Consider the following 23268-nt stretch of genomic DNA (forward strand, 5'->3'; position numbering starts at 1 on the left):
AGTGCCTGCATAACTGCCTGCTGCTTCATAGATTCCTTTTCTGCTTCAGATCTCAAATCAGATCTCCAAATCTGTCGCCAGAGGTGGCTTTCTGACCTACCCCTGACCAGCTTCTCTTTTCTGTTCCTTTAGGAAAGTGCTTCATATTCTGAAACTCTTCCTGTGCAAAAATCAGTAATGCAGTAAACATAACTTGAAGGATCATTTGCCATTAGATTATAGAACACAATTTGTAAATTCTTTTAGTTTTGTATTTTTAAAACTTTATTAGCATGACATTCTGCACAGAGGTTTTGGCTAGAGCCTGGCCAGCTGCCACTCATGGGTGACCTGTTATGCATGTAGCAAAGAGATGGTTGGCACTGTGGATGCAGTGTAGGAATAGAAAGCAAAGTGCCCTAATATTTTCCCTTGGTTTTTTTTTTTTAGGGAAACTGAGGCCAATTCCTGTGTGAAGCAGCTGATTTGAGGAACATGCTTTTTTAAAAGGAGTTTCAGAAACCATGAATACTTTTTAAAGAGACTACTCATCTTCCTGCCCACCTCAGAGGCTAATAGACACTGATTTGGGAGACACAAAGAAAGGGAAGCCACAGCAAAAAGAAGGGTGGTGCCATCTGCCAGCCCTTGAATTGCGAAGGGTCTCTCCATCAGACACACTCCCATCCTGAGAGAAGGTGACATGACAGCCCCCTGTTGTACCTCATCCGTTGCTGGCAATGGATGGACTTGGGCTTGGATGCAACTGGACTTCAGGAGATGGTTCATCTGCCTATTTGACATGAGGTGAATTTTACTATATTTTTAAAGGGAGAATGGAGGTCCTAGACCCATTCCCATCCTTTTGGCCCTCTGCATTGATTTTTTTAATTTAATAAACTCTTTGCACCAAGATGTGGCTTCCAAGCACCATGTGTTTCTGCTTTTTATAAAACGAACAACTCAGCGGTCTTCCTTGTAACAGAAAAGCAATAGTGGAAGCAAAATTCAGCTGGACTAGGGCAGAGCTTAACCTGCAACACTAGTACTCACTTCACACAATGAGTAGTTGGCTGGGCCAGAACAGCTATGAGAATAGCTGGGACTAAAGGCATTTTCTCTGAATTTCATCTTTCCTCCCGCATACTCCAGGTTATTAGAAATCCTCTAATGAGCTCCACAGAAGGGATCATTGTCCCTGTAACACACAGAATTACTTATTTGCTCCTATTTGTTTTTATTATTGTATTTAAGGATATATCTGTTTATTTTCAGTCCATGTCACTTTTGTCTATGTTCCTTCTGTTTTCTCTCATTTTTCTATGTGTATTTTTTTAGAAGTCTCAAGTATGCATTTCTCTGCAAATTTAATTGTTATGAGGTGATCTATGGTCTGCCTTTTTAAAAAAAAACAAAAAAAAAAAACACCTTAGGTCTCCAAGGATCCCACCCATGATGTGTACCAAGTGAATTCACTCTGGAATATAGACATCAAATTCCTTGAGTATCCCTAGTTTTCTCACTTTCAAATGATAAACTTACTCCAAATGTAAGCTCACACCACTCCACACAGTGCTAGGGCTGAGCACTTTATAGAATTAAATGAAATGCAGGCATGCCATCAGGCGTATAAAATTAAATAGACAAAACACACAAAGGAACTCATGTAGGGAGATCAGACTAAAATGGCAAGTTGTAAACTGGCATTTACTAAGGGTGTTCACGAGCCAAAAGATTCAATTTGGATATGTATCTGTTGCTTTGTTCATCAGCCCAATCTGTTCTGAGTCAATCTGTGGTCTATCTGAAGCTACTTAATTCAGATTCAAATCATTTTTAACAAAGCTGTTTCCTCCCTTCTGCTTTCATAAACAGCTATAACATTTTCCTTTTGACACAAGTGGATAAAATTTGCCTCTGGGGTGGATTTAGTCTACAAATTGGACTTAACTTTGTCATTAGCGGACACCCAGCACCAGAGGGCATTCACCCCCTCCGTACTTGACTCCACAAACCAGGAGAAAAACCTCTGGGTATGTCTCTGGGCTGCTGGTGTAAACAGAGCTGGAGCTACCCGCTTCCTCTCTGCTTTTTCCTAGGTCACTTTGGGGGCCAAGGGTCACTTTCATTTTAAAGAAGAAAAGGGCATAATATATAAAGTAAAGCATTGTAAGACTTTCCTTTTGTGGGAGTTAGAATATGAATCTGTAACCTAAACAAAATTATGAGCTATGGAAGGGGAAAGACACAGAACTACTGTTTTTCAAAATAAAGTTACAAATGTTTTAATGAAATTCATCATAACTTATCAGTTTATGAACAGCAGACTGCAGCGTATTAACAAGAGATGAAGGGGAAAGAGCAGGCCATTCCTCAGTATCAAGCTTTTCCACCATGGAACAAAACAAGAGGGGGCAGCAGTGTGGGGCTCAACTCCTCCAGCCCAAGAAACTAAGCTGCACAGGCAGATGGTCCCATCCCACCCACTCCTGCCTCAAGTCCCACCACAGTGAGGATGGAAAAGAAGCAGGGCTGGGCTCATCACTAGGGAGTTGGTCCCAAGCACTGTTGGTTGCCAGGGTCTAGAGATGCTGCCCATGGTTGGATTCTAACACAGCATTCCCATTTGCTGCCGCGCCCCCCCGCCCAATGCAGCTATGTAGACAGAAAGGCAGGGGGTCTGTGCCACAGCAGGACAGTCCAGTTTGCAATGTAGCCTGTAAGGCACTGAACATGGAGCACCCAACCCATCAGCCCCCTCCCTTACCTCCTGGAGAACTGTGGCGAGATGGACACCAAAGAAAACTACCCGAAGTGGCTGGAGTGAGAGGCCATGGAGGGAAGACGAGCCTCAGGCGGTATGTGTGGATGGATGAAGGGCACCACCCCATCACTCAAGGACAGCCATCAGGAGGTGCAGCTCACGGAAGGCACTGCCATGGCGGCCACTGAGTCCAGATTTGTTCTTGATGATGTTGCTGATGTTTTTCAGCTGCTTGTAGCACAGGCGGCATTTGTGAAGCCTGTCAATGGGAAAGAGAGACTGGGATGAAGGAACGGAGGGGCTGCCATGACTGATCAACATCCACCAATACTAAATAATATTATTTAGATGCCCTGCTCTTCTGCATTTCTCAACAAGAATACCGAACTGTTAAATTCAGAACATGCTCTTGAAGCAGCAGCTAAACAAAAGTAAAGAGCATGGTAGATAAACAAACAAAAAGGTTCTTGGAAAACAGAGAAGGCATGTGATCAGTTTGGCCCAATGGGAATATAAAACCCACACCACAACTAAAAAGGTCCAGCTTTCAGTGGATACCTGATTGCTACCCAATGCAGGGACACACAGCAGCAAGGCATACAGGCTTTACTGGCAGAAGCCAAATGAGATTTCCCCCTTCTGCACGCCCCCCCCCCCAGTAGATAAAGACAGTTGTGTGGGAGGGAGCCCAGATATTTCCAGCCTAAAAGCAACAAACTGGAACTGTTCAAGATTCTGTGGGGCAAGTGTGACCGAGCTAGCTGTGGGATTCAGGTGTGCAAGGAGGCTTAACTGGTACGGGGGAAGGTTCTGATAGGATTTGCAACATAGGAACGGAAGCAACAGGGATGCTACCCTACCTCTCTTCTCTGCTAATGTCCACCCCCACGGATGGCGGCGCAGCAAGGATGTCTGTGATCAGGGGCAGAAACCTCTGCAGGATCAACTTCAGAGAAGTGCAGCCTGTCTGGACGTAACTGACAAGAGAACAAGGAGAATCAGAATAGGACAAATGTTTTCACAACTAAACCTAAAATGCAAGTGGAGAAGCAGGTGAAGGAGGAAGGGCAGAGCCACAGTAAAATCAGTTGTCCTTCTAGTTTCTTTTCTTGTAAATCTGGATGCAGGAAGGCTTTTCTGCTGGGCACCCTGCATCTGCCCAGCAGGCTGCTGTTAAAAGCAACTGATATTCACATGACCTCTTTCTCACCCAGTTCCTTCTTCAAAATGCAACCACACTGCTGCAGGGATTTCTGAAGCACTTCCAAAAAAAACCCCACCAGGGCTGAATTTGTGTGTGTACACGCACCCCTGGAGGGGGTGACACAATTGTATATAAGCATCAACACAAAGTGATGTACACATAGATGCTGCAACTACTCAGGTTTTGAAGTGGTTTTAATATTGGGGCAGAGGAATCACTCCCTGAAAACCACAGCTTGGTGGTTAGTAAAGCAAAAGAGGAAAAAACTCAACATCCAACTTTCTTAGGAAACTCCTGCTTGAACTGCAAACTTCTCTTGTTGGATGGTGGGGCAGCCTGCTTTAGGATGGGCCCTTCTCAGTCCTTATTTCTGCTGGTGACATCCCCTCATGATTTAAAGCTTCAAACATGACACTAAATTTGGGCAGAGGGGGAACCCTGACCAATATAGAAGTGCACTGGGACCATGGCGACAGCAAAGTGGGCAATGGTCCCCTTCTGTTCAGCACCTGCAAAGTGAAGTTGTGATAAGCCCAAAGCTGGCAGGCCTGCTTCCCTGCTGGCCCACCTCCAGGCCTGCTCTCTGGGCAAGTCACAACCCCACTCCCTCCAAGAATAGTAAAAATGCACAAGACATGAACACACACAGGTGTGCAGCAGCTACTGCCACTTCATCAGGACCATCATCAAATGCAAGTTGACAAAACTCTCAAAAGCTGCTGGCTACAGCTAGCCAATAAAGCACTTGATTGATCAGGCACTCTTACTCAAGGACATCCATTTGTCAGAAGACTCACCTTTCATATTTGCTTTGCAGAAGTTTCTCTATCTGAGGCAAGATGACTGTGCACAGATCCAGCTTCCAAAGAGACCTGGAAAGAGAATACAGGCTCCAGAGAGATACCCCAAGCCCTGCCCTGCAACAGCAAACCCCTCTGACCTGCAGAACACTCCAGAGACCTTAGCCAGAGAGCAGCTGCTGGTCTCGGGCTAGATGGACCTCATTCAGGACAAAGAAGCCTCCTTTGCTCACCCCAAGGCAGAAAGGAGCCAAAGGATGAGACAGCGGGTGACTCTCAGCCCAGTGAGTCCTCATGAGGGATCTGAGTTATGCCATGGCTCCAAGCTCAGCACAGGGCTAGCAGGTGTAAGCACCAGGTGGCACCACCAAGTTCCACAAGTTTTCATGGGGCAGGACATGGGGGCTGCCAAGAAATAAGGCCTGGGATCCTGTGGGTAACTGTTGGCCACAGCCTCCACTCAAGAGGTGAAGAGGCACTTGTAGGTTACCCAAGAAGGGAAGAGGATCCTGAGCCACATGACAGAAAGCATTCCCTTCAGGCAGGAAAGCAAACTGGAACTCACGCCTTCTGGTTGACGATGTTTAGGAGGTCCACCATAACGGAGAGGTCGTTGATGGCCACTGCGGAGTCCACAGATGTCTGAGAAAAAGCAAGAGAGGCAAATCAGGATGAGGGCAAGTCTCCTAGAGATAGACATCATGAAGGCAAGCCAAGTGGTGGTAAAGAAGAACGTCTTCCAAGGCTTTCAGCTACATCTGTACACAGCCTTTGGCAGAGGGGATCAGCCATGCAGGTTTCAGCCCTTCCATCGGACAAAAGAGTCTCTTTATACACAGCAGGCTATATTTTGTCAAGCAAATAGGAACAGGGTCACCTGCCATGATGATGCTCTCTTAGACAGGAAGAATTCAACCCAGGGAAGATCCTGCCTCAGGGGCTGTAAGAGCCATTTCTCATCCCAAAGCTCATCTCCAGGCTAAGACAAGCACTGGCTGAGAAGCTGCCAGAACACACCAAGGCCCCCCAGGGGGCAGCCAGCAGACCTCTTGAGAGGGGGCATGGGAAGGTGAGATGCTGCTGATTACACCATAATAACCAACTTGTGGAATGTATTCCTACTGCAGATTCCTCACCCCCACCCTGAATTTCAAATATTTTGGCCAGAAGAAAGGGATGTGTTGGCTGCCTAAGGTCAGCAGGAAGAACAGGAGCCTTCTTAAAAGGCACAGGGCTTGCTCCCAAAGCAGCCCCTCTCCCTAACTGGAGCAAAAGATGCTCATTCATCATCTGCATCTCCCTTGGTCAACTGATAACAATCAAACTTCAAGCTTTTGTATCCAAGCTGACAGTGGTGGGAGGTTTGAGATCTGGACCTACTAAGCCCAAAGCCCCTGGAACTGTACTGCTTAACAAAGGCAACGAAAAGGCCACTTGCCTTGATGTCTCCAGTGCTCCACACGGCCCTCACGGTGTCCAAGTTCTTGTGGCGGCTGGTAAGCACCACGCACATGGTCTCGTGTCCCTTCCGGATTTGGGACATGGCCTCTTCATCCACAATCTCCGCCAGGTTTTGGTTGTTCACAGCCTGCAAGGACAGAAAGGAAAGGGAACTTGGCATTGATGGTCTAATTTGTAATGTATTACACACACAAACACATAAATTATACCTTTTTGTATAGTTTATTACAGTTTTACTTAACACAACTAGAGGCAGAAACATTACTGTTTAAAGAATAGAACATATTAGGTCTATCACTACAATTGGAAAGATGGGGATGCTGGGCTGTGAATTCTTTTCTACCGTCTCCTTGATAAGACTACCTTTGATTTGTTCAGAATGGCTGGCTGGCTCTACTTTTTGTCTTGATTCAATCATACTATTTACTACCCAACCAAATCACTAGCCATACAATTAAATTATTTGTACCCTAGCTGAGAAATATCTAAAGTGCTTAGCCAGGGAGGGGATCTACCACCATCCATGCTCTTGCTAAAGGCTAGTTTCTGATGTCCTTTCATCTAAACATTATCCCTTCTTTTGTGGACCAGTTTACCTGCGGGATTGCCTTACCCCATCTGTGACCTTTTGACCACTTTGATCTGTGGAACTGGCACTGTTACAAGGGTCACAATACAAAATTGCTACTTTAATGCAGCAGCACCCACACTTTGGAACTCCCTGCCTATTGACATAAAGCAGGCACCTTTACTGTCCCCTTTTTGACACCTGCTAAAAACTTCTGAAGCAGCCAAAGAGCAGGGTGCACAGGACAGGCAAATCACTAGACTTTCCTCCCTGCCCAGGTGACAGCCACTTGTCGTTCCCAATCCCTCTTCTACAGGGAAGAAACTTACCGGCAAAAAGTCAGAGGCCTTCAGCCCGATAGGCTCATTCCTGGCTGCAGGGATCACAGATGGCTCAATCTTGGTCTTCGGGGTCGAGGATGCTATTGGCGACCTCTGAATAGGGTCAGGCTGCTGTGGGAAGTGGAGATGGAGTTAAGGTGCAAGATAGGATCTGCTCAGGAAATCCCTGGGTCTCCTCTTGCCCCCCACCCCACCTCCATCACATTTGGCTGTAAGAAAGAAGCTTGCAGGGAATTCCAACCACCAGAACCAAGATCTGCTGGGGAAGGCCTTTCAAAACCACTTGGAGGTTTTGGCAATTAAGTGGTGTGTATTTTATATATATATATATATGTGTGAGATAGTAATTTTAAAAATCCCCCACTGAACCCAGCCTTTCCCAATCTGGAGCCCTCCAGATGATTTGGACTACAACTCCTTTACAAATAATGGGAGTCGTAGTCCAACACACCTGGAGGTTGGCAATGGCTGGTCTGGACTTGCTTAGAACACAGTGACAGGCCACTGCCTCTTTTTCATGCTGCTAGAGCAGGGTTTCCCAAACTTGGGCCTCCAGCTGTTTTTGGACTACATTTCCCATCATCCCCGACCACTGGTCCTGCAGGCTAGGGACAATGGGAGTTGTAATCCCAAAAGAGCTGGAGACCCAAGGCTGGGAAATCCTGGGATAGAGGCACCATCATTTCTGGAGCCAGGGTGGGGGGGAAGCAGGAATAGGAGAGGGCACACCAATGGATGCAAGGCACTTACATTCTCTTGGCTTGGCAACGGAGTCGGAATATCTGCCACTTGACTGAGCCTTGAGGCTTCTTTGGCAACCATGGGCTCTGGAGGGAAGAAAAACTATGTTTTCTTACTATCAAGACTGCACAAATAGTGGCAGCAGGCGAGAGCTCTGCCCTAGAAGTCAAAGAGCCCAGGGCTCTATGGCCCTGGGCTCAAAGGTTCCTGCCACTCCCACCCAAGACAGTCCATGGCTCTTTTGCCCCAAGGGCCGACACGCTGCTCTTTGGAGGCAAAGCTGAAGAATCCGAACTCGAGAAAAAGATAACTCATAACTTCCCCCAGCAACATAGACATTGTAAATGTCCATGTGAAGCCAGCAATACAGTAGATGTATGGAGATGTCTGGTTCTTTCTCAATACTTGAAAAAGAAATTCCAACTCACCATCCTCTGGAGGTGCAGGAAAAGGTTCACTCTTGTTGGGTGGAGTTCGAGCTGAAAAAGACAAAAAATAAAGCGCCTAACCTTGCACTCTATTTAAGTTACACAAGAAATTAGATGATCCTGTGGTGTCACCTTCATGAGTCTACAGATTATTTCTACTATGGCAGTAACAATTCTGCATTACAGGTAAAGGGATTAATAAATATTTCTCCCTCTGAGGAAGAAGTGGGTATAGTTATGCCTCTTCACTCCTTCCCACATTTCTTTTCAAGAGACAGGAACAGCCATTCCATGTGCTAAAAATGCATCCTGGGAATATTGGGTAGAATTCAGACTAAGCTAGTTGTACTTAGGTTCCACTGAAATCAATGGGACAAGTTAATAATGACTTCAATGTGACTTATGTTCAGCTAGTTAAGTATGACTCCAAATCACAGTGTTTTGGTGTGGGGCTTTTTTGCTGGTGGGGGTGGGGGCAGTGTTAGTTATATACTCAGATGTAAATTCTCACTGTGTACTGCCCTCAGATGTATTTGTACAAAGGATGGTGTGCAAATACTTTAACAAACACATGTTGCAAACTTAGATGCTAGAACTCTACCTCTAAATGACTGACCATGCCAGAACACAATATTCAGTAGCAAGTTGTGAACCTAAGATTGCCTCTTGAAAGTCTTTGGAGGCAACGATAAATTAAAACAACTGTGGGAGAGTCACATGCTTGTTCACAACTGCCACGCAAAGATCGAATATTACAAAATGGGGAAAACAGCGCAAGACACCTTGGTTTGCTTTGTGGCATCATACAGATTACTTCAGCAGCACTCACTTATGGGATTCTTTGGCTGGAAGATCTCATTGTAGTCTTCTGTGTTCTGGATCTCCGCTGTGGATTCCTTATCTTCCCTGTCGTCCTCACTGCTTGGACTGCGCCTCTCGCTCTCTGAGTTGTGTTTCATTCTGTCATTAAACCACAGATATAAGAATACAGAACAGCCCTGAAGCCAATGGGGGCTAATAATAATAATAATCAAAACAAAAAATTCCTTCCAGTAGCACCTTCAAGGTGCTACTGGAAGGAATTTTTTGTTTTGACTATGGCAGACCAACACGGCTACCTATCTGTAACTAATAATAATAATAATAATAATACCCCGCCCATCTGGCTGGGTTTCCCCAGCCATTCTGGGAGGCTTCTAGTACATATAAAAATGTCAAACATTAAAAACCAGCCAGTACAAAGCTGCTTTCATTCAGGTGTTTTCTAAAAGAAGAAGAGTTTGGATTTGATATCCCGCTTTATCACTACCCGAAGGAGTCTCAAAGCGGCTAACGTTCTCCTTTCTCTTCCTCCCCTGCACAAAGTTATGTAGTTCTTTATCTCCTTGACATCTGATGGGAGGGCATTCCACAGGGTGGATGCCACCACCAAGAAGGCCCTCTGCCTGGTTCCCTGTAACCTCACTTCTCACAGTGAGGGAACTGCCAGAAGACCCTCAGAGGAGAACCTCAGTGTCCAGGCTGAACAATGGAGGTGGAGATGCTCCTTCAGCTATATCTGAAGCCCAGCGTCCTATTTTCCCCTGAATGGCCAACTGGATGTCCACAACAAGTACCCGAGAGCAAGAGCAGCCCTCTCCCCTCTTAGGATTCCCAGCAACAGGTATTCAGAGGCATTCTGCCACCAACAACATTGCCCCCGTGGCTAGTAGCCATTGATGGCTTTATTTTTCACGAATTTGGCTAATCCTCTTTTAAAGCTATGCACACAAAAATAGGCAAACAAGTTTTTCTTAGAAACCCCCCCCCCCCCGAACCAATGGAGGGGACCACACAGAAACCACTGAGAACATCCCTTTGCTTTCAGTTTCCATCTCTAAATCCTTTGGCATACACAGGCTGCCACCTCCCGCCCTCTAGGAAGAGTCTTCCTTCCTTGCCTTTGGGGTTTGCTGCATGTCGTCGTTGGCCTGTCATAGATGCGTCGAAGGGAAGAGCCCGCAGGCAAGGGCTGAGTGAGAGGCTTGTCATCCCGAATCAGTCCACGGGTGCCAGGCCCACATTTTGTGACTCGGCTGAGGTCCACCACAAAGGAAGAGACTGTGCTTTGTGTGAAAGAAACACCAATCTGTGAACAACAGAAACGAAGTCATGTTCTGTGCAAGTCAACTTTACATCAGGTTTGCAGCCAAAGTGCTCTGGGAAGTCAACAAGAATCCACCTTGGCAACCATGTGAGGGGAACGGGAAGCAAACTCAAAATGAAAACTACCAGGAGACATGAGGAGGAGATGACTCAGGGTCCATTTGCAAGAGTCAGGGGCCAAGTGTGCACTAGGAATGGCCCTGCCATGCTACTGCCAGTGTCAGAAGCACAACTTGTGGCATGTCCACTTGTTGCACCCACTAGCAGAGAAGGAAACCCAAGTCCCTTTTTGCCCCTTCAGTCACTCACCAGTTGATTGTTACAGATAGACAAATCAGCCACCTTGCCCCAATTCACCAAGACCACATCAAAACAGCGCTCAGGCTCCCAGCCATACACTCTCAAGGTATCATGGCAGCCAGCATACAAGCAGCAGCCATCGGGGTTAAACAGCACACACCTGAAGGGGAGAGGGGAAAAGTGAATGTGCAGGTCATCCAGACACTGGTGCAAAACAAGGTGTGCCACTGACATTCTATGTCAGGAGATGGTCACAATCTCTGCTAGCCTTTAACTGCATGCTTTCCTCGCTTCAGCCGCTTGGCCAAACCAGAGCTTGGAACTGAAAGAGCATTAAGAGTTTGGGATCCCCATAGCAAAGTCACACAAAGCAAGAACATGCCCTCATGCCTCTTGACACAAATCACTGCCCAAGTCTGGTGTACCTGACAGGAGTGGCCTCCTCTTCAATGCAGCTCACCACCTGGAACTTCTCCAAGTCCCAGAATCTGACTGTTCTGCAAGACAGGAAAAAAAAACCCTATGTGATCTCCTAGGCCCAAGGCAAGGAGGAGTTAATCCAACACTTCATTATTCATTGGTCTTTGTTTCTAGCAACAGTCTGTGGTCCTAATAAAAATAAGGATGGAGCACAAAAAACAAACAGGTGCAGATGAGTGTCTGGGATTCCAGGCAAGGAACAGAGCACTCAGTTACTCACAAGCTTGCTCTAGCCATGACCAGCCAATAGATCTGTGATAATGATGGCAAGCTCATCAGAAACTCCTGTCGTTCTTAAAATCACATGGTGGGACCTAAGAGCAAAGGTGTCCAGAGGCTAGGGCACTTTGGGATTTAAAAGGAAAACACAGCACGCTGAAGTGCCCAGAAACCAATTGGTAACCAGGGCAGCTCTGTAACAACCACTCTCTAAGGTCAGTCCCAGCTGCTGTGTTCTAAACCAAATAGAACCAAGTTTGTGAGCTATGTAAAACACTTTCCTGTAATGATAGAGACCAAATCTTTTATCTTACACAAGATGGTGCAGCAAATATATCTGGTGCAGCTGGGAAAAGGCACAGCAGTAATGCTGGGTCAAATATCACCCCTGAGCAGCAAACCTGTTCCTTCAGAAGGGGGGTAAGACCATTCAGACAGATTTTACACTTACTCTCAACTCAACAGGCCCACTGTTCATCTACACCATGGGTAGGCAAACTAAGGCCCGGGGGCTGGATCCTGTCCAATCGCCTTCTAAATCTGGCCCGCGGATGGTCCAGGAATCAGCGTGTTTTTACATGAGTAAAATTATTTAAAATTATTTAAAATGCATCTCTGGGTTATTTGTGGGGCATAGGAATGCGTTCATCCCTCCCCCCATATAGTCCGGCCCCCCACAAGGCCTGAAGGACAGTGGACGGCCCCCTGCTGAAAAAGTTTGCTGACCCCTGATCTACACCTCCTCTGAACCTGCTTCAGTTCATCCAGCCCATTTATCCAGCATCATTTCAGAGACTCTATACTCTCACCAAGGTTCAAGGAAGAAGAGAAAAGATTTGAGAGCCATCGGCATATACCAAACTCCAAAATCTAGCATGATGACATCTACCAAAAGATTCAGGTAGGTATGACCTTGTTCTAGGTTCCAGAAGAGGATAATGAAGAGGCCAGAAGGGCCTCCCTAAACAGGAAATTCAAAAGGTAAGCTGTTTCAATCATCACCAACAATTATTCCAATTCCACAAATGAAAATGTAAGTATCTGCAGCAAATAATTGCAAGTTGCAGATGAGCCACATTACATGCTATTGTCCCCCACTTATTTCCCAACAAGAATTTACCTGTCAGAGCTACCAGAGGCCAACAGGTATTCATTGGGATGGAATTCTACAACGTTGACTGGCCCCGTGTGTCCTGTGAATTCGAACATGATCTTCCCAGCAGCCAGGTCCCACAACTAGATAGAGAAAGAACCTTAAAGTCTTGAGGTTGCCCAACCCCATTCCTGATAGTTTGGCACAAAAGAGCACCTCTTGGTGTGGCAAGCAGTCAAAACTGCCACAAGAAGGAAGGTGAGTGCCAAAGGGGTCTAGCAAAATCAGGCCAGTACCTTCACTGTGTGATCGTCTGCAGACGACGCCAGCCATTTGCCATCAGGGCTGAATCGGAGACAGCGGACTGCTTGAGTATGGCCCTGTAAAGGCAAAACAGACCCAGTTCATTCCTAGCAGAGCTTGGCACTCCCAGGATGAAATAATGGGTCACACACAGGAAACATCAAGGCTGAGCATGTCTCACAACAACTGTCTTGTTGTGAAATTACTATATTGCAAGAGAAAAAATACAATCCCTTAGACTGCCTTTGCCAACATGGCACCCTCCAGATGTGTTGGACTGCAACTCCCATCAGCCCCAGCCAGCATGCAAAACATCTGGAGGGCACCAGGTTGGTGAAAGCTACATTTAGACATAGCCAAGATACAGCTTCAAACATTGTAAATATCACTTTCTAGTAAGGAAGGAAAATGAGATTGGATAGGGAAGAGCTTAATGATTTGCCAAGTACTTGGGCTCCTTTAGGAGGAAGGGGAGCCTTTCTCAATAGCTGTGAGGGGCAGCTGGCATGTTAGAGACCAGCTGAGGGCTCCATCAACAGTGGAAAGAAACCATGAATTTTGGAAGATAGGAGTTGAGCACAGAAAAAGGGTTGCCCTGGAAACGAGTCAGCTAAAAAAACAGGAGGAGAAGAGGTTGTACTTTGGGAAGAGGTGCAGGGGGTGCTATAGTTCAGTGAGCGAGTGCATGCTTTTTAACTGGAGCACCCTATTTTAAAAAATAATGCAAGGTGGCTGTGAAGGTCAGTACCAAAGTACAAAAGGGATGAGAAGATATTAACTTGCAAGATTAATGACATCAAGCCTCTCTGGGCACCTTCAAGAAGCAGTACCCAATGGACCCCTCTCCCCACTGGCCCTTCCTTTGGTTGGGTGGGGCCTGAGGGCTGGCAGTGTAGACCCTGTTTATGTAATAGACGCTGGGAATTTTGTAAACTGCCCAGAACCTGTGGGTGGGATTGCCTCAATGAGCTCTCCAAACTGAAATACTGTAGCAACTGGACATGGAAGAACTCCCAGAGGCAGGAGGAGATTTGAGGGGTGCCCTGCAGACAAAATAATATGCTTTCCTTCTTACCTTGTACCTGAAGACGCAGCCCTTCCTTCTCACGTCCCAAAGCTGCATGAAGGAAATGGACAAAAGCTTTACAATGGCAACTTGGAAGTGTCTTGAAGATCTTCCAAAGCACCGGTCTCCAATTAAAAAAGTCCTGGGGTTGAGGGACATTTTCTAAGAGTATGCAACTATTTAAATTTCAAAAACAGGATGTCAGCTGAAGTGCAGAACACACACAAATGAGGTCTTGGGTGCACGATCAGTTCATAGTTAAAGGGCTGGGAAGAGCTCTGCCCACGCCACTGGAAAGCGGCTTCTGGTCCATGAGAATATTGCTGGGCTGCATGAACAACTCCTCAGACTTAATACAAAACAGCTCCTTGCATCCACTGATATGCAGCGCTTTGGGGATCCTGCTGTTCTGAAATACACATGCAGGGAGTGAGGGAGACTCAAAAGTCTTACCTTAATGTTGGTGTCCATGGATCCTGAAGCTACAAAGCCTCCAAAAGGATGAAAGTCTAGGCTGCAGATATTCGCTTTGTGGCCCATTAATGTACGGAGAACTGGATGGGAAAGGGAGGGCAGGGAATTGAGATGCAAGCATGGTGTAAGAAGATGCAGGATTGATACAGTTTTTCAGTTCAGATCAGATTTGCTATTTCAATGGTTCAGTAAAATTCTTTTTAAAAAAAATAATCTGGTTTAGAATGAAATCAGAAAATCATACAAATGTTTTAATGTTTCCCTGTACAGTCTCTTAAAATAGAAATCACACGCATCTACCAAGCACATCAAATTAAAACCTGCTTTTCTATGAAAGTAGTGGAGGAAAGATTGTTGACTGCTGAGGTTAAGCACTGTAAACATAATACAAATGGATAAATATTATTGGGGAAAATTATAAAGATCTGAGCGCAAACAAAACAGCTCTTCTTATTCATAGGGTTGGCATCTGAACAGTACCAACACCTCCCCCACCTAGATGGAGGAAGAGGTGCCCCTGCAGTTTTCAAATTGTCCTTCCTTGTGTGCTTTCGCTCTCTCTTTCTTTGCTCTTTGCAAAGTAAGGGGCTGCTGGGCAACCTAAAAAGTGGTAGAAGAATTGGCTCTGAACCTACTTTTGGCAGCTTCCAGATCCCAGATCCGAATGGAGCCTGACTGGGACCCCGCAACAATCAGCTCTTCATTTGTATTAATCTTCACACTCTCCACGGGTGTGGTGTGACCCGTTAGACTCTGGGCAAAATGAAAAAGCAGCAGTGAATCATCTGAAGGTGGCCCACTCCACAGGAAGGCATGCAACAACAAGGACAGCTAGGATGTTTACACTCATCACACCACAAGTAGTGAAATGATTAGGTGAAAGCCATGGACAGACACTGAAGTTTCGGTACTTCAGAAAGAGCAGAAATTTGATTCCTTCCTATGTTTACCAGAGGCCCTCCGTCAAGTGTCTCTTTCTCAAACACATGTCACCTGGTGCCAAACTGGACCTCCTTTATACACCCAGTGAAGACTTCTTCATGTTACAACAACTGGTCATTAATTGACTAATAAAATCCAGCAGAATATACACTCAGAAGCACTTCCCCCATGGAGCTTTGCTGCAATAGTGAGAAATCCCATGCCCCATTGCAGGAAGGTTGAAGGAAAGGCCAAGAACCATATAGAGCGTGGCCACCACATTAAGGGCTTCTTAATAGTGCACTAAGCACATCACCCAGAAATGCAGGTTTATGGCTAGACGTCTACCTGCACAAAAGTAAATTCCACTGGGTTCAGCAACTTACTTCTAGAGATGTGTATAATGAATTGCAGCTCAATCAGCTAGCATGAAATGAAGCTGCATCACAAACTTCCCACAAACTATGCAATAGTACAAAGAACATCATGCTCTGTATTGCAACAGTCGAAATGCCCACTCTAGATTCAATTCTGCAGCACTAGTAAGTTACCGTACAAAAAAGAGAGAGGCAAGGGTGGAAGAGGAGAGAAATGCCCTTTTGAAAAAGTGTAGGGGTTGGATCGGAAGAAAAATCATTCAAAAGAAAAACTATTTCAAACTGGCCATTGCTGTGGAAAGGGATACCATTGCAGCTTTTTGGCCCTTCCAAGTCAAAGGATTACACACATACTGGGATCTACAGCCACAGCTCCCAAAGCAGCCACTCATACAAGTCTCAATAGCTCAACTTAGCTCCTCATAGGCCAAAAGACAGCGGGCAAGGTGGTGGTGGAGAAAATATCTCCAGATCTGCACAAAGGAACGACACTTGACTGAAACCCTGCTAATGTCAGATCCAACTACATCCTGGTTTTTGAAGAGACCAGAATGTCATCTTTAGGCCTGGGCGATGTACTGATACATCGCCCAGGACCATTTCAAGGGCCAGAGTGCAATAGTGCCTTTATCTGGTGGTACAGTGGCACCTCTAGTTACAAACTTAATTTGTTCCGGAAGTCCATTCTTAACCTGAAACTGTTCTTAACTAGAGGTGTGCTTTCGCTAATGGGGCCTCTCACTGCTGCTGCGCGCCGGCACACAATTTCCATTCTCATCCTGGGGCAAAGTTCTCAACTCGAGATAACTCTTCCAGGTTAGCGGAATTTGTAACGTGAAGCATTTGTAACCTGAGGCGTTTGTAACTCGAGGTATCACTGTATATCCTGAGCAGCAGTGCCTGTAATATACTGCTGGGTGAAGGTGCCATCATGCTCTGTCCCTCAAACTGAGGAAGGAACAATCCACGAGGCGCCAGTCAATGCAACTTGTTCTCCCCTCAGCACTTTGGCCTTAACTACACCATACTTTGGCTCACTTAGGTGTATTTAGCCAAATTACCGAAAGCACAGATTAAAATAAACCTCCCATCTCCTGTATAGAAAGGAGGGTGGCTAAAGCTAATACCAGAGGTTGCTCCCTGACTCACATTGCCCACAAGCAAAGAGAAATTAGCCAATCCTTACCATAATGCAGTTCGGCTTGTTAATTGACCAGATATTAACTCGACAATCATCTCCACCAGTTGCAAGGAGCCGACCTGAGCTTTTGCCCAACACAAGTGAAGAAACATTGCTGCTGTGAGCAGTGATTTCCTCTATACAAAAAAAAGCAAACGCAGACATGAGCTCATTTTATCACATCTCTCTCCTATTACAGCCCCACACAAAAATCAATACATTTAAGCTGGCATTTACTGATGAGGTATACGTGAAGAGGTACACATATCTGGTATGTATTGTAGCTTTTTAAGCTAATTATTCTATGTCCACTTGCTTGAATGTAAGCCCTTCTGGCCATAGTAAGATTTTTTAAATATAATTCCACACAAGACCCTAAGTCATCAGCTAAGCAGCTGGACCAGGTACCTGATGCTAGTGATCATGAGAACACTGAAACCCAAGCTGTCGAGCAGGAGTGGAAGACAAAATTGCAGGCACTGAACACATCCCGTTTATAAACGCAGAAGAGTGGACTTCACTTACGCAGCTTCCAAGCTGTCTTGGTGGCAACTGCAGCTGCCATTGCAGTGATTCTCACACAGCTACAGAAAGCAGTCTTCTTTTTTCTCCCAAAGCTCTGTTTTCATCAGCATGTGTGGGGCTCAACCCCCCAGATACAAGGTTCAAGTTTCTGAACTGTCCTGCAGCAGTCAAGGCGATGGCGCTTTTATTTTAAAAATACAAATATGTCTCCTAGGCTTATTCAGTGGCCTATTTCTTCCAGAATGCAAGCAAAATCTCAGGAAGCAGTCATTAAAGTTACCTAGGAGGAAATTGTTCGTTTTAACCAGTTCAGCTAACACAGCAGAAAAACAAACTACATTAAAATAGAGCTTAGCAGGTTTCTTCATTTATCTTTTTTTTATAACAATAACTTAGAACAGGTACAGTTGTACCTCGGAAGTTGAACGGAATCCGTTTGACTTCCAAAACGTCTGTAAACCAAGAAGCTCCTGCAGCCAATCAGAACCCACGGAACCCACGTTGGATGCAAACCGAAATACTCACGTCCGGGTTTGCGGCGTTTGGGAGCCAAAACATTCAACTGGTAAGAAGTTCGACTTCCAAGGTATGACTGTATTTCCAGAATTGGGCTGCATACAGTATTAGTCCTCCTCAAAGTATTCCCACTGAAATTGATGAACATGACCAAGTTAGGTACGTTAATTGTACTGGATATATTCCAAGTAGTACTTGGCTGGATACAACCCAATTATGTTTTTTAACATGGAATGTATGTGATCAGGAACTCCTACGGTACTTTTCTGTGTATCTTCCAATAACAATGAAAGGTACTTTTGTCATTACATCAATGATCAATAAATTAGAGCAGACTTTGACAACTTGGTGTTATTCAGTTGCTTTGGGATACAACTAGCACAACTATTGGGAGTAGTGCAGAGACAACAGTGGGGCACAGAATTGATCCTGAAAGCAGGATCCCTAATCTGACAGGTGGCCTTCAAAAATAGACTTTGTTCACAGCCTGCCTCCAGGAGGGAGGTAAAACTTGTCTGCATGCTCCACTCCTCAATTTACTGTCTAATTTCCACTCACACGTGTAATTTCCAGATTGAGGATTACTACCCCATTGTACAGAACTGCTGAACTGCCTCTGTTACAGGTGGCATATAATACTTATTCCACATTGGTAAGAAATCAATATTTTAGTGTGGTAGGGCCCACACTTTCACAGTACTGTTTTTGGCACCTGCTAATAACATATCTGCTTAAGCAAGCCTACTCATGTATGCAAGATGCTGACACATATTTTAATCATTATTTTTTGTTTTTGCTTATTGCCAACCTTAATTACTTTTCAATGTTTTAAAATATTGCCTCTGTTTACTAATAACTGCAGTGCTTTATTATTTTTGTAGAACACTTCGAGCTTTTGCTTTTATAATCAAGCAGCATTTAATGAAACAAATAAATACATGTGTGCTGCATCCCTGCAGGTGTTAGGCAGGATGGAGTTTTTATGGGTGACGTAGGCAAGGTGATCTCAGCAGCTTCTCAGAAGAGCCCTGTTAACTGGATCAGGCTAAAGGCCTATTTAAGACCCAGAAAGATCTTCCCCCCCAAGAACCCCACAAAGCAGGGCACGAGGGCAGCGTCCCTCTCCCAGTCAGCACCTCCCAGCAAGTGACTCGAATATGAGGGAGCCACCCGAGCTTGTGAACTTTCCCACCCCCACCCCGCAAAGTGCTGTGAGCAGCAGATCCCATTCAGCCCCGAGGAAATCCTTTCTCTTAGGCCAGCCAACTCTTCCCGGGGAGAGAAGGATCCCACCCATCCACCTCATGAGGTGCCCGGAGGAGAAGCAGCCCTCTCTCCTCCGGCGAGGCCTGGCCGGGACCTCCGAGGCACACACCGCCGGACAGGCGAGCACCTGCTCGGAGGAGGGAATGTAAACAGGCCGGCCAGGCCCCGGGTGGCAGCCCGAAGGCCAGCGGCCCCTCCAGGGAGGTTTCGGGTGGGGGCTGCTGCGGCTACCCACGGCCTACCCCGACGTGAGGCCCGTCTCGGCCGGCCTTGCTTGTCTCCTACCCGCGCGCTCCTCCGTCTGAACGGCTCTCAGCGCTCTCCGCCTCCCCCACCCGCTCCCATCCCCCACCCTGATTGGCTGCCGCTTGACAACCGAAGCCCTGGCAACTCACCTCGACCTGGCCCCGCCCACCTTTCGTGCCGCTGACCAATCACGTCCGCTCCTCGAGCCTTCCCAAACACAACCGAGGCCCGCCTTCCCAACACAACCGAGGCCCCGCCGTCGTAATTTGTTTTCAGAGCCCGCCTCCACCAGCCCGCCTTGCCAATTGCTACGAAGGCTTCGGGGGAGAGGGAAGGGAAGGAAGTTCCTCTGATACGTATACTATAGACTGAAGGAAGGAGTAGAGTGGCGCGCACTGCGCAGCTCCCGGGTTAACTTGAGATTTTTTCGTTGCAGGCTTTGCTAGTCGGAGAAGCCGCTTCTGTGCTGCGAGTGAGGGCCGATTTCGGAAGAGAGTGGCGAGCAGGCCCCTTAATTAGCACGGTCTTTGCTGCAGCCTGACGTGATGGAAATCCACAAAATTATGCATAGCGCGGAGAAAGTAAAGTTTTCCTCCCTCTTCCGTAACGCTAGAAATTGATTGGCAAACTCTTCTCTCTCATATACACACATAAATTCTTTCACTGTAGTCTAACCCGTTTAACTGGTCGGAATTTTAAAAACTCGGAAGCTTCTTAGTCACACCGGGATATCGACTATTCTACTTTTAATGATCTGCATTCATGTACGGGAGCTTCCGAGGCCGCACAGGGGCAACCAATCGGTGCAAAGTATTGGTCCTTTTGCTCCCATCAACCTTTGCGTCGCGGCCCACTTTTCGCGTGAGGCTTAGAAGCCGCTGCCACTGCCGCTCCCTCCGCTGGCATGTCGGTGGTTTTCGTGCCGGAGAAACTCCGAGGCAAGGCGGAGGTGAACCAAGAGACGTTGCAACGGGTGAGCGAAAGGGACGGGCGCCATAGAGAGAGCGGAGGGGAGCGTCGCTCACGCAGCCCTCTTTTTAACTCCCGTACGCCGCCATAGGAAAGGCAAGAACGTCGGGAGGCGTCAGAGCGCCGCTCTACCTTCTTCTCTCTCTGGTTTCCTGGCCAGGTTCTTTGTATTGGGTTAGTTAGCCGGTTAGAACCGGAAGTATCTTTGCCATTTCATTCCCCGCCTCTTGCAGGCTGCGTGAACATGGTCTGGGCTGCTTAAAAGCTGAGCGTGACGTCAGTGAGCCTGGTCAAGGAACGCCCACTCTGATCCGCCTGCGCATTACGAAGGGCAGTGCACTCTGTACATTCTCAGGGTTGGGCGGAATTACTGTCGCTGCGCAGTTCGGCTCCTTCACTCTCCTCGATCATGATCGCTTAGCGAAAGGCCATAACCAAGTGCAATAAAAAGCGGTATACCGCCAGAAAGATGACTAAAACAAATGAATAGCATAGTCTGCTAGAATATCCTATATCTTTTGCAGTAACAGTAAACCCTTAACGCTACCAAAGAGAAAACTCACCCTTTAATATTTAAGTCTGTAAGTTGACGACTGAAGTTGACACCGGATATTCTTCACTCACCACTTTAATAATCTGAAATCGGGTCATCAGGACACCTGCGGGCACCATGGTGCTCTTAAAATTGCTCCCTGGTGCCTTTGAAGCCTCTGACCACCCACTGCCTCCTTGATCTTGAGATGGTAGTTCACAGTCTATAAAGCATCCTCACAATTATCTAGTGTAATTGTTAAGTAGTTGTTCTTGAACAAGTTTCAGTAATATGCAGTTGATCCAGTGCTGTTGTGACTTTCAGCTGCTTGAAGAAAATGACCAGCTGATTCGATGTATTGTGGAATATCAGAATAAAGGAAGAGCTGAAGAATGTGTGCAGTAAGTAAATTCAATCTAAGAGTCGCCTATTATGCATTTTTCAGGACTTCATTTTTGTATTTGCTTGATTAAAGCAAACAATCAAGTAATTGTTTAGAGAGCTTGCGTGTCTCATTGCGAGACGTGGTTTTGAATAAATCTCATTGGTCCTGAGCAAATTTACAGGGGAGGTGAAGGAGAACTGAAATCAGGCACATTGTTGCTGAAATAAATGCAATTAGTCTGTCAAACACAACTAGACTGTGCAGGGCATTAATGAAAATCTTGTTTATTTTGCTGAATTTAATGTGGGAGGTAATAGCTTACAGATGTACTGACCCCTTCTTCTTGGCAGCCCTGGACTTCTGAAAGGCCATTGTAATAGTGGCTGTTTTATTTTTAATTTCTTTTCTAATAATCCCTAACATTTTCCCCTTTTGCTGCCACTGCACAAGCTTGATGATTTTATAGAGCTGTGTACCACAACCCCAAGATCTTCCCTGGTTAGACACTGCTAGTTCAGACATCAGTGCGAATATAAAGTTAGAATGATGTGCTCCAGTGTGCATCATTGCCCACTCATCTATGCCTTTGCAGGAATTAAGTGATCATTAAACATGGACAGTGTTCTCGAAGCTACCAACATGAGTTTGACCAAACTGCGGGAGGCAGTGGAAGACAGGAGTGCCTGGCATGATCTGGTCCATGGGGTCACGAAGAGTCGGACATGACTAAACGACAACAAAACATTGACTTAATTAGTATTTTTTTAAAAAAAAATCCTTCAATTTAAAAATAAAATACTATCAGGAACAGGGGAAAGTAGCTAAGAGGATTCAAAAATATTATTGGCTTCATATTAATTAACAACTCTTCCCTTCCCCCTGCTTTCTCAAGTATAAAGTGAGCAAAATAGAGACCTAAATCCTACTGTCACTTATATGGTGGCTGCCAGAGCAATTCTGTTATTTCAGTTGCCCTAAGGAATCTCATTCTTCTGTTTCTCTGTTACAGACACCAGCACACACTGCACAGAAACCTGATTTATTTAGCTACTATTGCGGATGCATCTCCCCCTCCAAATGCAGGGAAGACTGTTGCAGACTGATACTGTGCTCCTTGGCACACTTGTGAATCCTTGAAGGAAATGGGGAGTGAATCTGGAAGATCCATTAGTCCCCTCCTCTTTAAAGGAGAGGAATAAATCCAGCACCTGATGGAAAGCCAGCTGAATTGTGCTTCCTTAACAGAACACATTCCTGCCTTCATTTCATCCTCTTTGCCATCAACTAGTAAATGCCATTTGCTTTACCTCCCACCTTGGGTGCAAAAGGAAAAATGACATAGTGCACTGCATATTCCTTCAGCTACAATGTCACTGCTTAAAAGGTCAAGGTTGATGGGTATTATTATCAACGTTTGCCATTGCCTCAGAGCATCAGTTCTCCAGGTGACATTACATTCTAGCCCACTGACTCATGAAGAAGGTTGGTAAAGAAGGGGTACTTAACATTTTTACATTAAAATCTTATTCCGGATATGGTGAAAAGAGCAAGAGATTATAACAATGTGGTGGTGTATGCAGTCACCCGTTAGTGCTTGGAAGACAGAACTGTCACATGCCTACTGACAAAACACCTCCTTTTGCCTCTTATTTGAATGGAATTAAACATTGTCACTCGTAAAGGGCACTGCTAAGCTTTGATTACTTTAATGTGTATTCCTTTTCTGTAGTAAAAACCATATTGATCCTGATACATACATGCAATAGAGGAAAAAATAAAAGATATTTCAACTGGCTGTTTTGAACCACTTAATATTTTCAGATCAATCCATATCTCCATAGTTCTCAGTGTACTTTTATGAAATATTTTCTTTCCCTCCTGGACTGCTAAAGTTCTAGCAATGTTTTAAAAGTTTCTTGCTAGTACTTACGGAAATATTCTAGGCAGTGAACTGAGTTTTTTCCCATGGATTCTTAGGGAAAGGA

General features: G+C 45.8%; 3 protein-coding genes across 31 annotated transcripts in view; 2 read left to right on the forward strand and 1 right to left on the reverse strand.

Moving 5' to 3' along the window:
• KIFC3 (kinesin family member C3) overlaps positions 1-2273 on the forward strand; it is a 34828-nt gene extending 32555 nt beyond the window's left edge. For 19 of the 22 annotated variants that reach the window (XM_083751359.1, XM_083751349.1, XM_083751361.1 and 16 more), the window contains one exon: positions 430-2273. In XM_083751359.1, the coding sequence (XP_083607485.1) occupies positions 430-455 (26 nt within the window). In that variant the 3' untranslated portion in view covers positions 456-2273. The remainder of the gene's footprint in view (positions 1-429) is intronic. The other 3 variants (XM_083751358.1, XM_083751348.1, XM_083751357.1) reach the window with 1 other exon arrangement.
• On the reverse strand, positions 2249-19682 carry KATNB1 (katanin regulatory subunit B1). Of its 8 annotated transcripts, none has more exons than XM_083751367.1 (21): positions 19547-19682; positions 17895-18016; positions 17370-17649; positions 16851-16981; positions 15002-15119; positions 14346-14446; positions 13902-13943; positions 12820-12903; positions 12551-12666; positions 11157-11228; positions 10741-10891; positions 10227-10414; positions 9116-9246; positions 8287-8337; positions 7868-7944; positions 7106-7228; positions 6186-6335; positions 5313-5389; positions 4745-4819; positions 3604-3720; positions 2249-3002 (listed from the first exon to the last, which is right to left on the reverse strand). In XM_083751367.1, the coding sequence occupies exons 3-21, from the start codon at positions 17407-17409 to the stop codon at positions 2870-2872; spliced, it is 1977 nt and encodes a 658-aa protein (XP_083607493.1). In that variant the 5' UTR covers positions 17410-17649; positions 17895-18016; positions 19547-19682; the 3' UTR covers positions 2249-2869. The 8 variants fall into 8 exon arrangements, with proteins under 8 accessions (XP_083607493.1, XP_083607490.1, XP_083607495.1 ...); XM_083751364.1 differs by having other exon boundaries at positions 19394-19548; XM_083751369.1 differs by lacking the exon at positions 19547-19682 and adding an exon at positions 19394-19512 and having other exon boundaries at positions 7106-7225.
• A 523-nt stretch (positions 19683-20205) lies between these two features.
• SS18L2 (SS18 like 2) lies at positions 20206-23078 on the forward strand. The gene is made up of 3 exons (XM_083751392.1): positions 20206-20370; positions 21223-21299; positions 22293-23078. Exons 1-3 carry the CDS (start codon positions 20302-20304, stop codon positions 22384-22386), a joined length of 240 nt encoding a protein of 79 aa, XP_083607518.1. The 5' UTR covers positions 20206-20301; the 3' UTR covers positions 22387-23078.
• The last annotated feature ends 190 nt before the right edge of the window (positions 23079-23268 follow it).

Source organism: Podarcis gaigeae (genome assembly GCF_964106915.1).
Source record: "Podarcis gaigeae genome assembly, chromosome: 8".
Taxonomy (NCBI): domain Eukaryota; kingdom Metazoa; phylum Chordata; class Lepidosauria; order Squamata; family Lacertidae; genus Podarcis; species Podarcis gaigeae.